At 42.4% G+C, this 14,370-nt stretch overlaps 1 protein-coding gene across 2 annotated transcripts in view; it reads left to right on the top strand.

The window, feature by feature from the left end:
* Window positions 1-363: 363 nt before the first annotated feature.
* lancl2 (LanC lantibiotic synthetase component C-like 2 (bacterial)) overlaps window positions 364-14,370 on the top strand; it is a 62,719-nt gene continuing 48,712 nt past the window's right edge. The window contains exons 1-3 of one of the 2 annotated variants that reach the window (XM_036944069.2): window positions 423-976; window positions 1,128-1,233; window positions 1,873-2,081. In XM_036944069.2, coding sequence (XP_036799964.1) covers window positions 1,914-2,081 — 168 coding nt within the window. In that variant the 5' untranslated portion in view covers window positions 423-976; window positions 1,128-1,233; window positions 1,873-1,913. Of the gene's footprint in view, window positions 1,234-1,872; window positions 2,082-14,370 lie in introns of both variants that reach the window. The other variant, XM_036944067.2, reaches the window with a different exon arrangement.

Consider the following 14,370-nt stretch of genomic DNA (forward strand, 5'->3'; position numbering starts at 1 on the left):
TATTTTAGCAATTACATTTACTTTTGATACTTAAGTATATTTAAAACCAAAGACTTAAGACTTATACTCAAGTAGTATTTTACTGGGTGACTTTCACTTTTACTTGAGTCGTTTTCTATTACTGTATCTTTACTTTTACTCAAGTATGACAATTGGGTAATTTTACCACCACTATTCCCAGATAATAGTCTGTCAAAGCACTCATCTGTGGAAATAACCTGACCCACAAGAAAGTTGAGCATGCTCCTTTTTGTCTAATTCAAAAAACTAAACAAAGTAACTTATTTTGGCTGAGAAATGCACAGAGGATGCAGAAGATAATAGGATTGCATTGTTCAGCAGAATCACGTGCCCCTGTCAATGAAAACAACAGTAAACATGTTGTCCCACACGAATGATGCAGCGCCCCCTTTGGACCAATTGAGATATCGCTTGTGACTAACACATGCCAGTTAATTACTATAGCTCCCGCCCTGGGAAAATTAGTGTAAATGCCGGATCTCTATGGTAAGGCCCATTATTCAACCAAGTTTCGTCAAAATCGGCCCAGTGCTGTCAGAGATATCGCGTGTGACTAAGGTACAAACGGAGGAACAGAGACAAATCCACATCCCCCTCCCCGATTTCATCGTGGGGGACAACTAAAGCCATTAATTAAGGGGAAGGGAGAGCGAGGGAAGGGATGGAGGCACACAGGGGTGTTTATAGATTTGTTTATGGTAGTATAATCTGTGTGCGTGCGCCAAATCAGTACACAGCAGAAACACCATCTGTTTCCTCAGAGGCTAGGACTCAAATTTGGTCCAGATCGGCACGAGACAGCTGCTTATTGCAGGACTGGTGGGCTGTCTCCCGTAGCCTCCCATAGCTCGTCAACCAGTAGGATTTCTGAATTTAAAAACCTCTCTCACCGACTACGAAAGCGGGATCCCGAACATGATGATGAGAGAAGATGCGAACTAATATCGTTGAGAGAGTAAAGTATTTTACATTCTTTTATCTGTATTCAATAACTGCTTTAATTTCCGAGAATTTTTAACGTTTTACAGGACTGAAATGTATGAGGAGAGCCTACCACAAAACTGCATTCATGTGTTAATGCTGAAATCATCCTGGATGCTTTGAAGGCTGCTACGACTGTGGTTCATCTATCCTCCTGCATCGATGAAGCGCTTGCAACGGCTGAAGACAAACGAAATTAATTGCATGGTCATTATTTGATATCAAAAATAGGTGAGCCTGCCGCGTTTTTATGTTCATTAATAGGCTATTTGTGTCGAATTGTGGGTTTGATTTTGTCCATTGAGAATGTACTTGCTGCAGTAACGGACAGTTATACAAAACCTTGTGACATTGTTATATTTAGGATAAAGTCATATGTAACCAAACGTGTGATCACGTTGCATTTGTTAAAGTAGGCCTAGGCTATGTATTCAGGCTTTCATATCTTACGTGTTTGTTTGTCATTAGCCAATATACATACTTCTCCGCCAGTTTTATAAATGCATTATAGAAGTCTAGCAAATTATTTGATAGTAAATTAACATGTTTTATATAAAGTAAACTTATAAACTTGCGCTGATTCAGATTAACTTAACTTTTTATTCAGGAACGGCCTTTTATTGCTATTTGAGTTCTGAAAATAAATTCGTTATCATAAACTAGCTATCCAAGGTGAATGGATAAGGCATAGCCACCATTAGTTTAGTAGCATCGATTTTCCACAGGTGTCTGGACTCCAAATGTAGCCTATTTCTTTTATATGAGAATACTTATCTCTTATATCACACTACAGAGGCCAATATTAAACTAGGCAGATCTATTCAGATTAGATTTCCTCATTTTGAAACGCGCTTTACTGTCTACCAACAGGGAGTCCGTATACATTTTGGCCTTGACGAGTTGCCGTTAAAATGGGAGACAACATGTCCAAAAGATTGAAATTAGTGTCGGCTACGGAAGCGGAGATGGAGGAAAGATCTTTTATCAACCCGTACCCCGACTGGGACCAAGGAGTCTTCACATCTTCCAATTCAGGAATGGACAGTGACTGCAACGAGCCTTTCGGCGAAAATGGAAAGGTAAGAGCCCCTTTGTTAACATTTATTTGCCATAAGTAGCTACTGTATCTGGCTAAATTGTAACGTAGCTGTTATGATTCACTTGCGCATGCCACAAGCGCATCTTTGACGTTCTGAAGAGCTCTAACTCAGACAAAGTGCAGTATTAGACAACTCTAGCCCCATTGTGACTGCTATTAGTCAGTAAACACCACATTACTCAGTAATAACAGTCACTCAGACCATTCCTGCACAGAGCCCACACTACTCTGACACATTATTAGCCTGAAGACCCAACGACGTTGAATTGCTTAGAATTCTATGTAGGGCAGAAATGAGCGTTTCGATAAGGAAAGTTTCCTCTCACGACCTCTACAAGCCAGAATGCTAAATAAAATATACTTTACAGGTTGTCTGTGTGGTTCGTCTTTTTGCAGGTATGAATGTGAGACAAAATATCCACAGAGTAGTGTTATCAACCAGACCTTCAGTATGCTGGTTTGTATGTCGTTTGCATTTCTGTTTTTTATTTTCAACAGGGATGCAATTCCAATCCCGGGTGACAAACCCTTGCACAATATGGTCGAGTCTAACAGCAAACACTTCCAGCTGATTGCGAGGAAACATGCTTAGGTCGACTACATTTGGCTATTGTTTACATATTTTGTGCATCACATGCAATTTGTCAACAGATTGAAAATACAAGTGACAGAACTCTTACCGGCGCCGCAAAAAGTCGGGTAAAAAATCTCCACCTCCTACCACCAAAAGGACCAGCAGTGTCCACAGCATTGTGGACACTGTAGAGTAAGTGTAAATATCATTTGATGTAACATTCTGCTTTGTAGCTAGAGACATTTGCATCTTTCCTACTGCAACTTTGTTAAGACTGATTTCCATGGAGCAACCATGGTAACAGTGTGACGGTTTGCCAATGGACAAGTGTGCTGAATCTTGTAATTTATGAGCTGTGACCTGGGTGTCACATAGTTCAGAGGTTCTGGTGCTGAAATTGGCGATCGGCTGTCATTGTTTTGTTGTGCAATAAGGGTGCTATGTTTACTTGTGCGCTGTGTTAATGGCACAACTTCCAGTTTCCACAGGCTCCTTTGGATGTCTTCATTTTACCTGTTCAATATGATAGATGGCCTCATGGTAGTGCCATCCCACTTCTCACACCAATGTAGCAAATCCCTGGTCCCGTGGAGGAAAGAGTGGTCTGGAGGAAAGGGCTTTTAGAGATGATCTGGACGATTAGCAAAGCTGGTGTAGGAGGTCTATGGCCTGTATACAGTGATGGATTGAATTGTGACATATTTAACTGCAGCTCCCCCTAGGAAAAGTAATTGCATCTAACTGCTAATGAGGCCTTTTGTGTGGATGTGTTTTGGCAGTGGGGTACAATTATGACTCAAGAAACTGTTGTAACGGCCGGCTCCGGACAGTATTGTGGCTAATCATTTAATGTCTTCTCAGCCTTTATACTCATTAGTATCGTGGCAAGGAAACAAAGCACAAAGCTCGTTTAACTTTTTAGAAAACAGCCCTAATGTTGGTAACAAAGTTAATTATGTTTCATACAGAGTCACATTTATTTATTTTCCAAGTTATAGCACACAATATTTTACATACAGCAGGTTTTTAAAGGACCAAAGAGTTTGATCTGCATCGTGTTTTCACTTTTGCCATGGAAGAAATATTGCGATACTGGTATCGTCACAGCCTTGAAATCTATGACATAATGGTCATAACACATCATGTAGTCATGTGACCTAGCCTTGGAGACAAATAATTTTGTCATGCAAGACTACAACTCGGTGGCCTTGTGGTTATGTGTCTGCCCTGAGATTGAAAGGTTGGAAGTTCGTTCCCCGATGCGGCAATGCTTGGCACTCGGGGGTGTACTTGTACATCAAGTTCCCTCAAGCTACAGAAACAGGAGAGTGCCTGCTCCTATAAGTTGTGCTGGCTCGCACAAGCCAAGGCTACTTACTTACAAGACAAAAATAGAGGAGACTGTAGGCCATTTGGTCTCCATCTTTTTGCTATTTTCATTAATACCCAGTGGTTTCCCAAGCCATTTTGTGTTGTGAGTTGTGACCCTCCCCCTAAAGCCTTTTAGAATTTCCCTCTGGCCCTCTCTGTCCAGCACAATGCTTCTTGTCACCTAGTCATAAGCATCCACAGCCTCAAACCTGCCTGTCTAATGACTTGGCCTTTAGGCTGCTGCTAGCTAGTCTGGAGCCCTGGACTGAATTGAGATCATTCACAAGTGTGACAGGAGATACCAGGGATAATGCCATGCTCAGCAGCTCATGCATTAGATTCATAGAGGTTGAGTCCTTACCTCTCAACCTTGATGCTGTTATGGGGATTGACAAATAGGTTCTGCACTTTGAGTGGATAGCCTGCCCTAATACACTTAGACCCGGCCTGACATCATATCTCTTTTCCTGCTCCTGAGAGGCTTGGCTACTGTAGTCTGGTCCTCAGGCCAAGATTTTGTTGGGTTACATCAATCAAACGGAGAGGGAAATATCAGGGGACACGGTAAAAGAGCCAGAGGGATCGTCAGTCACCTGTGCAGTTAAAATAAGTTATGTTCTTAACTTAATTCCTCAGTTGGTGTTGTGTGTTTACTCACTGTCAGCAACAGTACCTAGACCCCGGGGGAGAGAAAGGCAGAAGGCTCCATAAAATAACCCAATAAACCAGAATTACACTTCACCCCTCCTCTCTTTAGCTCTCTTAGGCGCTCTCTTTCTCTCACTCACTCACTCACTTGTCTGGCCCAGGGCTACCTGCAGAGTGGGTCGTGGTTTGGATGAGATTGAGGGGGCAACCAGGGAGCAATGAAAGTTCCCACACAGCCCTAGAGAAAGTAATTTTATATTGTAATTGAGGTGTTCAGGTCAAGGAACATTTGGTGCCAACATGGCTTGGATGAAAAATGTATTTCTATACGGAACAAAACTATAAACGCAACATGTAAAGTGTTGGTCCCATGTTTTATGAGCTGAAATAAAAGATCCAAGAAATGTTCCATTTGCACAAAATGTTTATTTCTCTCAATTGCACACATTTGTTTACATCCCTGTTAGTGAGAATTTCTCCCTTGCCAAGGTAATCCATCCACCTGACAGGTGTGGCACATCAAGAAGCTGATTAAACAGCATGATCATTATACAGGTGCATCTTGTGCTGGGGACAATAAAAGGCCACTCTAAAATGTGCAGTTTTGTCACACAACACAATGCCATAGATGTCTCAAGTTTTGACAGAGTGTGCGCATGCCGACTGCAGGAATGTCCTCCAGAGCTGTTGCCAGAGACTTTAATGTTAATTGCGCTACCATAATCCGCCGCCAATGTCGATTTAAAGAATTTGGCAATGCGTCCAACCCAGGACCTCCCCCGCCCTCACAACCCAGGACCTCCACATCCAGCTTCTTCAACTGTGTGATGGTCTGAGACCAGCCACCTGGACAGCTGATGAAACTGTGGGTTTGCACAACTGAAGAATTTCTGCACAAACTGTCAGAAACCGTCTCAGGGAAGCTTATCTGTGTGTTCATTGTCCTCACCAGGGTCTTGACCTGACTGCAGTTTGGTGTTGTAACCGACTTTAGTGGGCAAATGTTCTCCTTTTGAGGGTCACTGGAACGCTGGCGAATTATCCTCCTTTACGGATGAATCCCAGTTTCAACCGTACCGGGCAGATGGCAGACCGTATGTATGGCGTTGTGTGGGCGAGCGGTTTGCTGATGTCAACGCTGTGAACAGAGTGACTCATGGTGGCGGATATGGTATGGGCAGGCATAAATCCATTTGAATGCACAGAGATAGCGTGACGAGATCAACAGCCTAATCAACTCTGTGCGATGAAGGAGTGTTGAGCTGCATGAGGCAAAAGGTGGTCACAGCAGATACTGACTGGTTTTCTGATCCACACCTCTACTTTTTTTTAAGGTATCTGTGACAAACCGATGCATATCTGACAAACCGATGCATATCTGTATAGATAACCAGATTGCATTGCATAATCTATAGATTAGGGCCTAATTAATTTATGTACATTTCATTATATGAACTGTAACTCAGTAAAATCTTTAATTGTTGCATGTTGAGTTTTTATATTTTAGTTCAGTATACATTATAAACTGAGTCTGATCAATTCAGAAAGAGTAGCTACTAGTTTGTAATGTTAGGCTTTGCATTGAGAAAAGCTGCAGCTAGGAAGCAGGTCTGAAAGGAGGAAAGCACAAAGCAGGAGTTTGTGTGCTATAAAGTGGACGATCATCCAGCGGCCAAACGCGAAGCTCTTTAGCCGTGATTTATGACCTAACACCCTCTTACAGTCAATCTTTATTCTGGGCAACTTACCTGCCTCCTATAACTCTTTTGGAGAATTTGACAAAATAGGTTCTCCTCAGCTGTATTTTTCCATTCCCTCCATAAAGTAAACCGATTTGATCCTTCACCTCAAGTGTTTTCTGGGGATACAGTGCCTTCAGGAAAGTAAATCCCTTGACTTTTTCCAAATTGTATTACGTTTACAGCCTTATTCTAAAATTGATTAAATTGTTTTTTCTCCATCAAGATACCCCATAATGACAAAGCAAAAACTGTTTTTTTAATTTTTTTTTTACAAATTTTAGAAAATACTTTAAAAAAAAAACGGAAATCACATTTACATAAGTATTCAGACCCTTTATTCTGTACTTTGTTGAAGGACCTTTGGCAGCGACTACAGCCTTGAGTCTTCTTGGGTATGACTCTACAAGCTTGGCACACCTGTATTTGGGGAGTTTCTCCCATTCTTCTCTGCAGATCCTCTCAAGCTCTGTCAGGTTGGATGGGGAGTGTCGCTGCACAGCTATTTTCAAGTTTCTCCAGGAATGTTTGATTGGGTTCAAGTCTAGGCTCTGGCTGGGCCATTCAAGGACATTCAGAGACTTGTCCCGAAGCCACTCCTGCATTGTCTTTGCTGTGTGTTTAGATTCATTGTCTTGTTGGCAGATTAACCTTCACCCCAGTCTGATGAGGTCCTGAGCGCTCTGGAGACGGTTTTCATCAAGGATTTCTCTGTACTTTGCTTCGTTCACCTGTCCTCGTTCCTGATTAGTCTCCCAGTCCCTGCCACTGAAAAACATCCCCACCTCATGACGCTGCCACCACCATGTTTCACTGTAGGGATGTTGCCAGGTTTCCTCCGGATGTTTACGCTTGGCATTCAGACCAAAGATTTCAATCTTGGTTTCAACATACCAGAGAATTTTGTTTAGGCAAACTCCAAGCGGGCTGTCATGTGCCTTTTACTGAGGAGTGGCTTCCGTCTGGCCACTCTACCATAAAGGCCTGATTGGTGGAGTGCTGCAGAGATGGTTGTCCTTCTGGAAGGTTCTCCCATCTCCACAGAGGAACTCTAGAGCTCTGTCAGAGAGCCCATTGGGTTCTTGCTCACCTCCCTGAACAAGGCCCTTCTCTCCTGATTGCTCTGTTTGGCCAGGCGGCCAGCTCTAGGAAGAGTCTTGGTGGTTCCAAACTTCCATTTAAGAATGATGGAGGCCACTGTGTTCTTGGGGACCTTTTAATGCTGTAGACATTTTTTGGTACCCTTCCCCAGATCTGTGCCTCGACACAATCCTGTCTCGGAGCTCTGTGGACACTTCCTTTGACCTCATGGCTTGATTTTTGCTCTGACATGTCAACTGTGGGACCTTTTTATATAGACAGGTGTGTGCTTTTCAAGATCATGTCCAATCAATTGAATTTACCACAGGTGGACTCCAATGAAGTTGTAGAAACATGTCAAGGATGATCAATGGAAACATGATGCACCTGAGCTCAATTTCGAGTCTCCTAGCAAAGGGTCTGAATACTTATGTAAATAAGGTACCGTTGTTTTTAATTTTGCATACATTTGCAAAAATGACAACCTGTTTTTGCTTTGTCATGGGGTATTGTGTGTACATTGATGAGGAGAACTTTTAATACATTTTAGAATCAGGCTGTAGCGTGAACTATCCATTTTAACAACACATCAGCTCTCCGGCAGAATACACTGCATCATGCAATACAGTAGCACTTCTCACAGCCCCACCCTCTCTCTCCCTCCTATTGTTATGTTAAACAGTGAATGTTTGTTTCTCTGTTGAGCACTCCCTCTCCATGCCTGGCTGCAGTGGGAATTGTGAACTCCAGCACAATGTTCCTAGTGGTTAGTAGTCAGGCCCGCTGTGCTCCATAAGCCTATCCTTTCAGTAATATGAGCTGGTCCTTTAAATTGATCTCAATTGTTTGTTTTGCATTCCATAGGCCATGTACCCCCTTGTCCTACAGTGTATATTGTTGATTGGAAATTGGTCCCAAGAGAATGGACCGCATATCCATGATCAAACAAGGGGGTTGGCCTTACCCTTTTTTATGTGCAGAACGAATCATAAGGCCATGTTCAAGGCCTGCATTAGATCAGACAAATAGTACTCTTTGTGAATATGATTGGTTGTTGTCAAAATTAAATCCTCATAGATGAGTTTTTTGTTATCCCTGGATTAACCTTACATCAAGGTTGTGTGTCACTGTCCAAGATGCTTAAACACGGTAGCGCTGCCTTTAGCATTGCAGCACACACTTAACCCAGGCTTAGTTTAGCCTTCGTTGTGATTCTGTCCATGGTGCTAGCAGAATTAGGCTATATTATGTAGTCTTAGGCTACACATACAGGCAGGTTACTATTGTCTTGGTTGTATGTGGTATAGAATACAATAGCTAAGGGTGCTGATAGTTCTTGGCTGTGTCTGTGGTCTGTCTGGCTGTGCGTTAGGCGTGGGCGGTATACCGTGTGGGGTATTTGGAAAAAGCCACGGGATGGTTTTTCAATACCTTCAATATCGTCAACTATTACTTTGACGTTTTTCTATAAATGTGAATATTTGTAGCTACTTTTAAGTTATTACCTGCAGTGAACTTAGGAGATAAAGCAGATTGCGTTCTTCATTTTACCTGTCACATTTATTTTAAATCATGCAGTTTCCATAGTTCCCCAGAACAGTTGAGCCAGTCACGTGTTTGTTTGTAAATAGCACAATGGGAGAAAGTGAGCTGGTGAGTCCATAGTGTTCTATATCTATCGGCGAGTCTCTGTTGTGTGGTGCACATGAGGGGATGATGGCTTTCCGACTGAAGTCAGGGCTCTGGATGAGTTGCCATCTTTTCCTTGTGCTTCCTACTAGCATTTTTTTCCCCCTCCTCTGTTCTTCTCTCCTCCATGTACACATGCTGCTCTTCCTTCAGAAAAGCATGCTTCAACTTAGTTGATTTGCCCAATTTCTCTCGTTCACTTTCGCTTGTAAATGTCCGCACTCACCGAACATGACATTCGGTAGCTACTCGCTATGCTTGTTTAACTTTCTGAACTGGATTTGCCTGCCTTTGCAATTAGTTTTCCGTCAAGATAGAACTACCAAAGGAGTTGCAATCTACTGCAGAGAGAGCCTGCAGAGTTCTGTCATACTATCCAGGTCTGTGCCCAAACAGTTTGAGCTTCTACTTTTAAAAATCCACCTTTCCAGAAATAAGTCTCTCACTGTTGCTGCTTGTTAGACCCCCCTCAGCCCCCAGCTGTGCCCTGGGCACCATATGTGAATTGATTGCCCCCCATCTATCATCAGAGTTCATACTGTTAGGTGGCCTAAACTGGGATATGCTTAACACCCCGGCCGTCCTACATTCTAAACTAGATGCCCTCAATCTCACACAAATTATCAAGGAACCTACCAGCTACAACCCTAAATCCGTAAACATGGGCACCCTCATAGATTTCATCCTGACCAATTTGCCCTCTAAATACACCTCTGCATCACTGATCTCAGCAATCACTGCCTCATTGCCTGCGTCCGTAATGGGTCCGCGGTCAAATGACCACCCCTCATCACTGTCACGCTCCCTAAAACACTTCAGCAAGTAGGCCTTTCTAATCGACCTGGCCTGGGTATCCTGGAAGGACATTGACCTCATTCCGTCAGTAGAGGATGCCTAGTTGTTCTTTAAAAGTGCTTTTCTCACCATATTAAATAAGCATGCCCCGTTAAAATTTTGTAGAACTAAAACCGATGTAGCCCTTGGTTCACTCCAGACTTGACTGCCCTTGACCAGCATAAAACATCCTGTGGCATACTGAATTAGCATCAAATAGCCCCCACAAAACTTTTCAGGGAAGTCAAAAACCAATCTACACAGTCAGTTAGGAAAACAAAGGCTAGCTTTTTCAAACAAATTTGCATCCTGTAGCACTAATTCCAAAAAGTTCTGGGACACTGTAAAGTTCATGGTGAATAAGAGCACCTCCTCTTCCAGCAGCCCACTGCACTGAGGTTAGGAAACACTGTCACAACCGATACATCTACGATAATCGAGAATTTTATTAAGCATTTCTTCTATGGCTGGCCATGTTTTCCACTTGGCTACCCCTACCCCGGCCAACAGCTCTGCACCCCCGCAGCTACTTGCCCAAGCCCCCCGCTTCTCCTTCACCCAAATCCAGATCTTCTGAAAGAGCTACAAAATCTGGACCCCTACAAATCAGCTGGATTAGGCAATCTGCACCCTCTCTTTCTAAAATGATCTGCCAAAATTGTTGCAACCCCTATTACTAACCTGTTCAACCTCTCTTTCGTATCGTCTGAGATCCCTTAAAGATTGGAAAGCTGCCGTGGTCATCCCCCTCTTCAAAGGGGGAGACACTCTAGACCCAAACTGTTACAGACCTACAGTGAGGGGGAAAAGTATTTGATCCCCTGCTGATTTTGTACATTTGCCCACTGACAAAGAAATGATCAGTCTATAACTTTAATGGTAGGTTTATTTGAACAGTGAGAGACAGAATAACAACAAAAAAATCCAGAAAAACCCATGTCAAAAATGTTATGAATTGATTTGCATTGATGGGCAAACATACAAAATCAGCAGGGGATCAAATACTTTTTTCCCCATCACTGTATATCCATCCTGCCCTGCCTTTCTAAAGTCTTCGAAACCAAGTTAACAAACAGATCACCGACCATTTACAATCCCACTGTACCTTCTCCACTATGCAATCTGGTTTTCGAGCTGGTCATGGGTGCACATCAGCCACGCTCAAGGTCCTAAACGATATCATAACCACCATTGACAAAAGACAGTACTGTGCAGCAGTCTTCATCAACCTGGCCAAGGCTTTCGACGCTGTCAATCAAGGTATTCTTATCGGGAGACTCAATAGCCTTGGTTTCTCAAATGACTGCCTCGCCTGGTTCACCAACTACTTCTCTGATAGAGTTCAGTGTGTCAAATCGGAGGGCCTGTTGTCCGGACCTCTGGCAGTCTCTATGGAGTTGCCACAGGGTTCAATTCTCCGGCCGACTTTTCTCTGTAAATATCAACGATGTCACTCTTGCTGCTGGTGATTCTCTGATCCACCTCCACGCAGACGACATCATTCTGTATACATCTGGCCCTTCTTTAGACACTGTGTTAACTAACCTCCAAACGATCTTCAATGCCATACAACACTCCTTCGGTGTCCTCCAACTGCTCTTAAATGCTAGTAAAACTAAATTCATGCTCTTCAACCGATTGCTGCCCGCACCCGCTCGCCCGACAAGCATCACCACTCTGGACGGTTCTGACTACAAATACCTACAGTTGAAGTCGGAAGTTTACATACACCTTAGCCAAATACATTTAAACTCAGTTTTTCCCAATCCCTGACATTTAATCCAAGTAAAAATTCCCTGATTTAGATCAGTTAGGATAACCATTTTATTTGAAGAATGTGAAATGTCAGAATAATAGTTGAGTGATTTATTTCAGCTTGTATTTCTCTCATCCATCTCATCCATTCCTCCTGACAGAGCTGGTGTAAATGAGTCAGGTTTGTAGGCCTCCTTGCTCATACACGCTTTTTCAGTTCTGCCCATACATTTTCTATAGGATTGAGGCTTTGTGACGGCCACTCCCAATACCTTGACTTTGTCCTTAAGCCATTTTGCCACAACTTTGGAAGTATGCTTCCAAGCTTTAACTTCCTGACTGATGTCTTGAGATGTTGCTTCAATATATCCACATAATTTCCCTTCCTCATGATGCCATCTATTTTGTGAAATGCACCAGTCCCTTCTGCAGCAAAGCACCCCCACAACATGATGCTGCCACCCCCCCCCCCCCCATGCTTCACGGTTGGGATGGTGTTCTTCGGCTTGCAAGCCTCCCCATTTTTCCTCCAAACACAACGATGGTCATCATGGCCAAACAGTTCTATTTTTGTTTCATCAGACCAGACGACATTCTCCAAAAAGTACACTCTTTGTCCCCATGCGCAGTCTGGCTTTTTTATGGTGGTTTTGGAGCAGTGGCTTCTTCCTTGCTGAGCAGCCTTTCATTTTATGTCAATATAGGACTCGTTTTACTGTGGATAAAGACATTTTGTACCAGTTTTCTCCAGCATTTTCATAATGTCCTTTGCTGTTGTTCTGGGATAGATTTGCACTTTTCGCACCAAATAATGTTAATCTATAGGAGACAGAAAGCGTCTCCTTCCTGAGTGGTATGACGGCTACGTGGTCCCATGGTGTTTATACTTGCGTACTATTATTTTTACAGATGAACGTGGTCCCTTCAGGCATTTGTAAATTGCTCCCACGGATGAGCCAGACTTGCAGAGGTCTACAAGGTTTTTTCCTGAGGTCTTGGCTGATTTCTTTTGATTTTCCCATGATGTCAAGCAAAGAGGCACTGGGTTTGAAGGTAGGCCTTGAAATACATCCACAGGTACACCTCCAATTGACTCAAATGATGTCAGTTAGCCTATCAGAAGCTTCTAAAGACATTACATAATTTTCTGGAATTTTCCAAGCCGGTTAAAGGCACAGTCAACTTAGTGTATGTACATTTCTAACCCACTGGTATTGTGATACAGTGAAATAATCTGTCTGCAAACAATTGTTGGAAAATTTACTTGTGTCATGCACAAAGTAGATGTCCTAACCGACTTGCCAAACTATGGTTTGTTAACAAGAAATTTGTGTAGTGGTTGAAAAGAGTTTTAACATCTCTGGGATAAAAGCCAGAGAAAATGCAGAGTGCCAAATTCAAATAAATTACTATAAAATCATACTTTCATGAAATCACACATGCAAGATAAAAAATTAAAGCTACACTTATTGTGAATCCAGCCAACATGTCAGATTTCAAAAATGCTTTTCGGCGAAAGCAAACGATGCTATTATCTTAGGATAGCGCCATAAACAAAGAGAAGCATATTTCAACCCTGCAGGCGCGACACAAAACGCAGGAATAAAAATATAATTAATGCCTTACCTTTGACGAGCTTCTTTTGTCGGCACTCCAATATGTCCCATAAACATCACAAATGGTCTTTTTGTTCGATTAATTCCGTCAATATATATCCAAAATGTCCATTTATTTGGCGCGTTTGATCCAGAAAAACACCGGTTCCAACTTCCGCAACGTGACTACAATATATCTCAAAAGTTACCTGTAAACTTTGCCAAAACATTTCAAACTACTTTTGTAATACAACTTTAGGTATTTTTTTACGTAAATAATCGATCAAATTGAAGACGGGATGATCTGTGTTCAATACAGGAGGAAAACAAATTGTAGCTAGCTTTCTGGTCACTCGCCACTATCTAAAAGTACACTTCAAGTTACCCTCATTCAAGATGGCTGTACTTCTACATTACACAAAGGAAAAACCTCAACCAATTTCTAAAGACTGTTGACATCTAGTGGACGCGATAGGAACTGCAAGAAGGTCCCTTAGAAATCTGGATTCCCATTGAAAAGAGAGTGACCTCAAAAAGAACATCTAAATGGTTTGTCCTCAGGGTTTCGCCTGCTAAATAAGTTATGTTACACTCACAGACATGATTCAAATAGTTTTAGAAATTCCAGTGTTTTCTATCCAAATCTACTAATAATTTGCATATCTTATCTTCTGGGGATGAGTAGCAGGCAGTTGAATTTGGGCATACATTTCATCCGGATGTGAAAATACTGCCCCCTGTCACCAAGAAGTTAATGACTCCAACCTAAGTGTATGTAAACTTTTGACTTCAACTGTAGGTGTCTGTTTAGACTGTAAACTCTCCTTCCAGACTCACAACCCCCAATCCAAAACTAAATCTAGAAACGGCTTCCTATTTCACACCTACGCCTCCTTCACTCATGTTGCCAAACATACCCTCGTAAAACTGACTATCCTACCAATCCTTGACTTCGGCGCTGTCCTTTTCAAAATAGCCTCCAAC

This window comes from Oncorhynchus mykiss, chromosome 15 (assembly GCF_057628025.1).
Source record: "Oncorhynchus mykiss isolate SJ-2025 chromosome 15, ASM5762802v1, whole genome shotgun sequence".
NCBI classification, from domain to species: domain Eukaryota; kingdom Metazoa; phylum Chordata; class Actinopteri; order Salmoniformes; family Salmonidae; genus Oncorhynchus; species Oncorhynchus mykiss.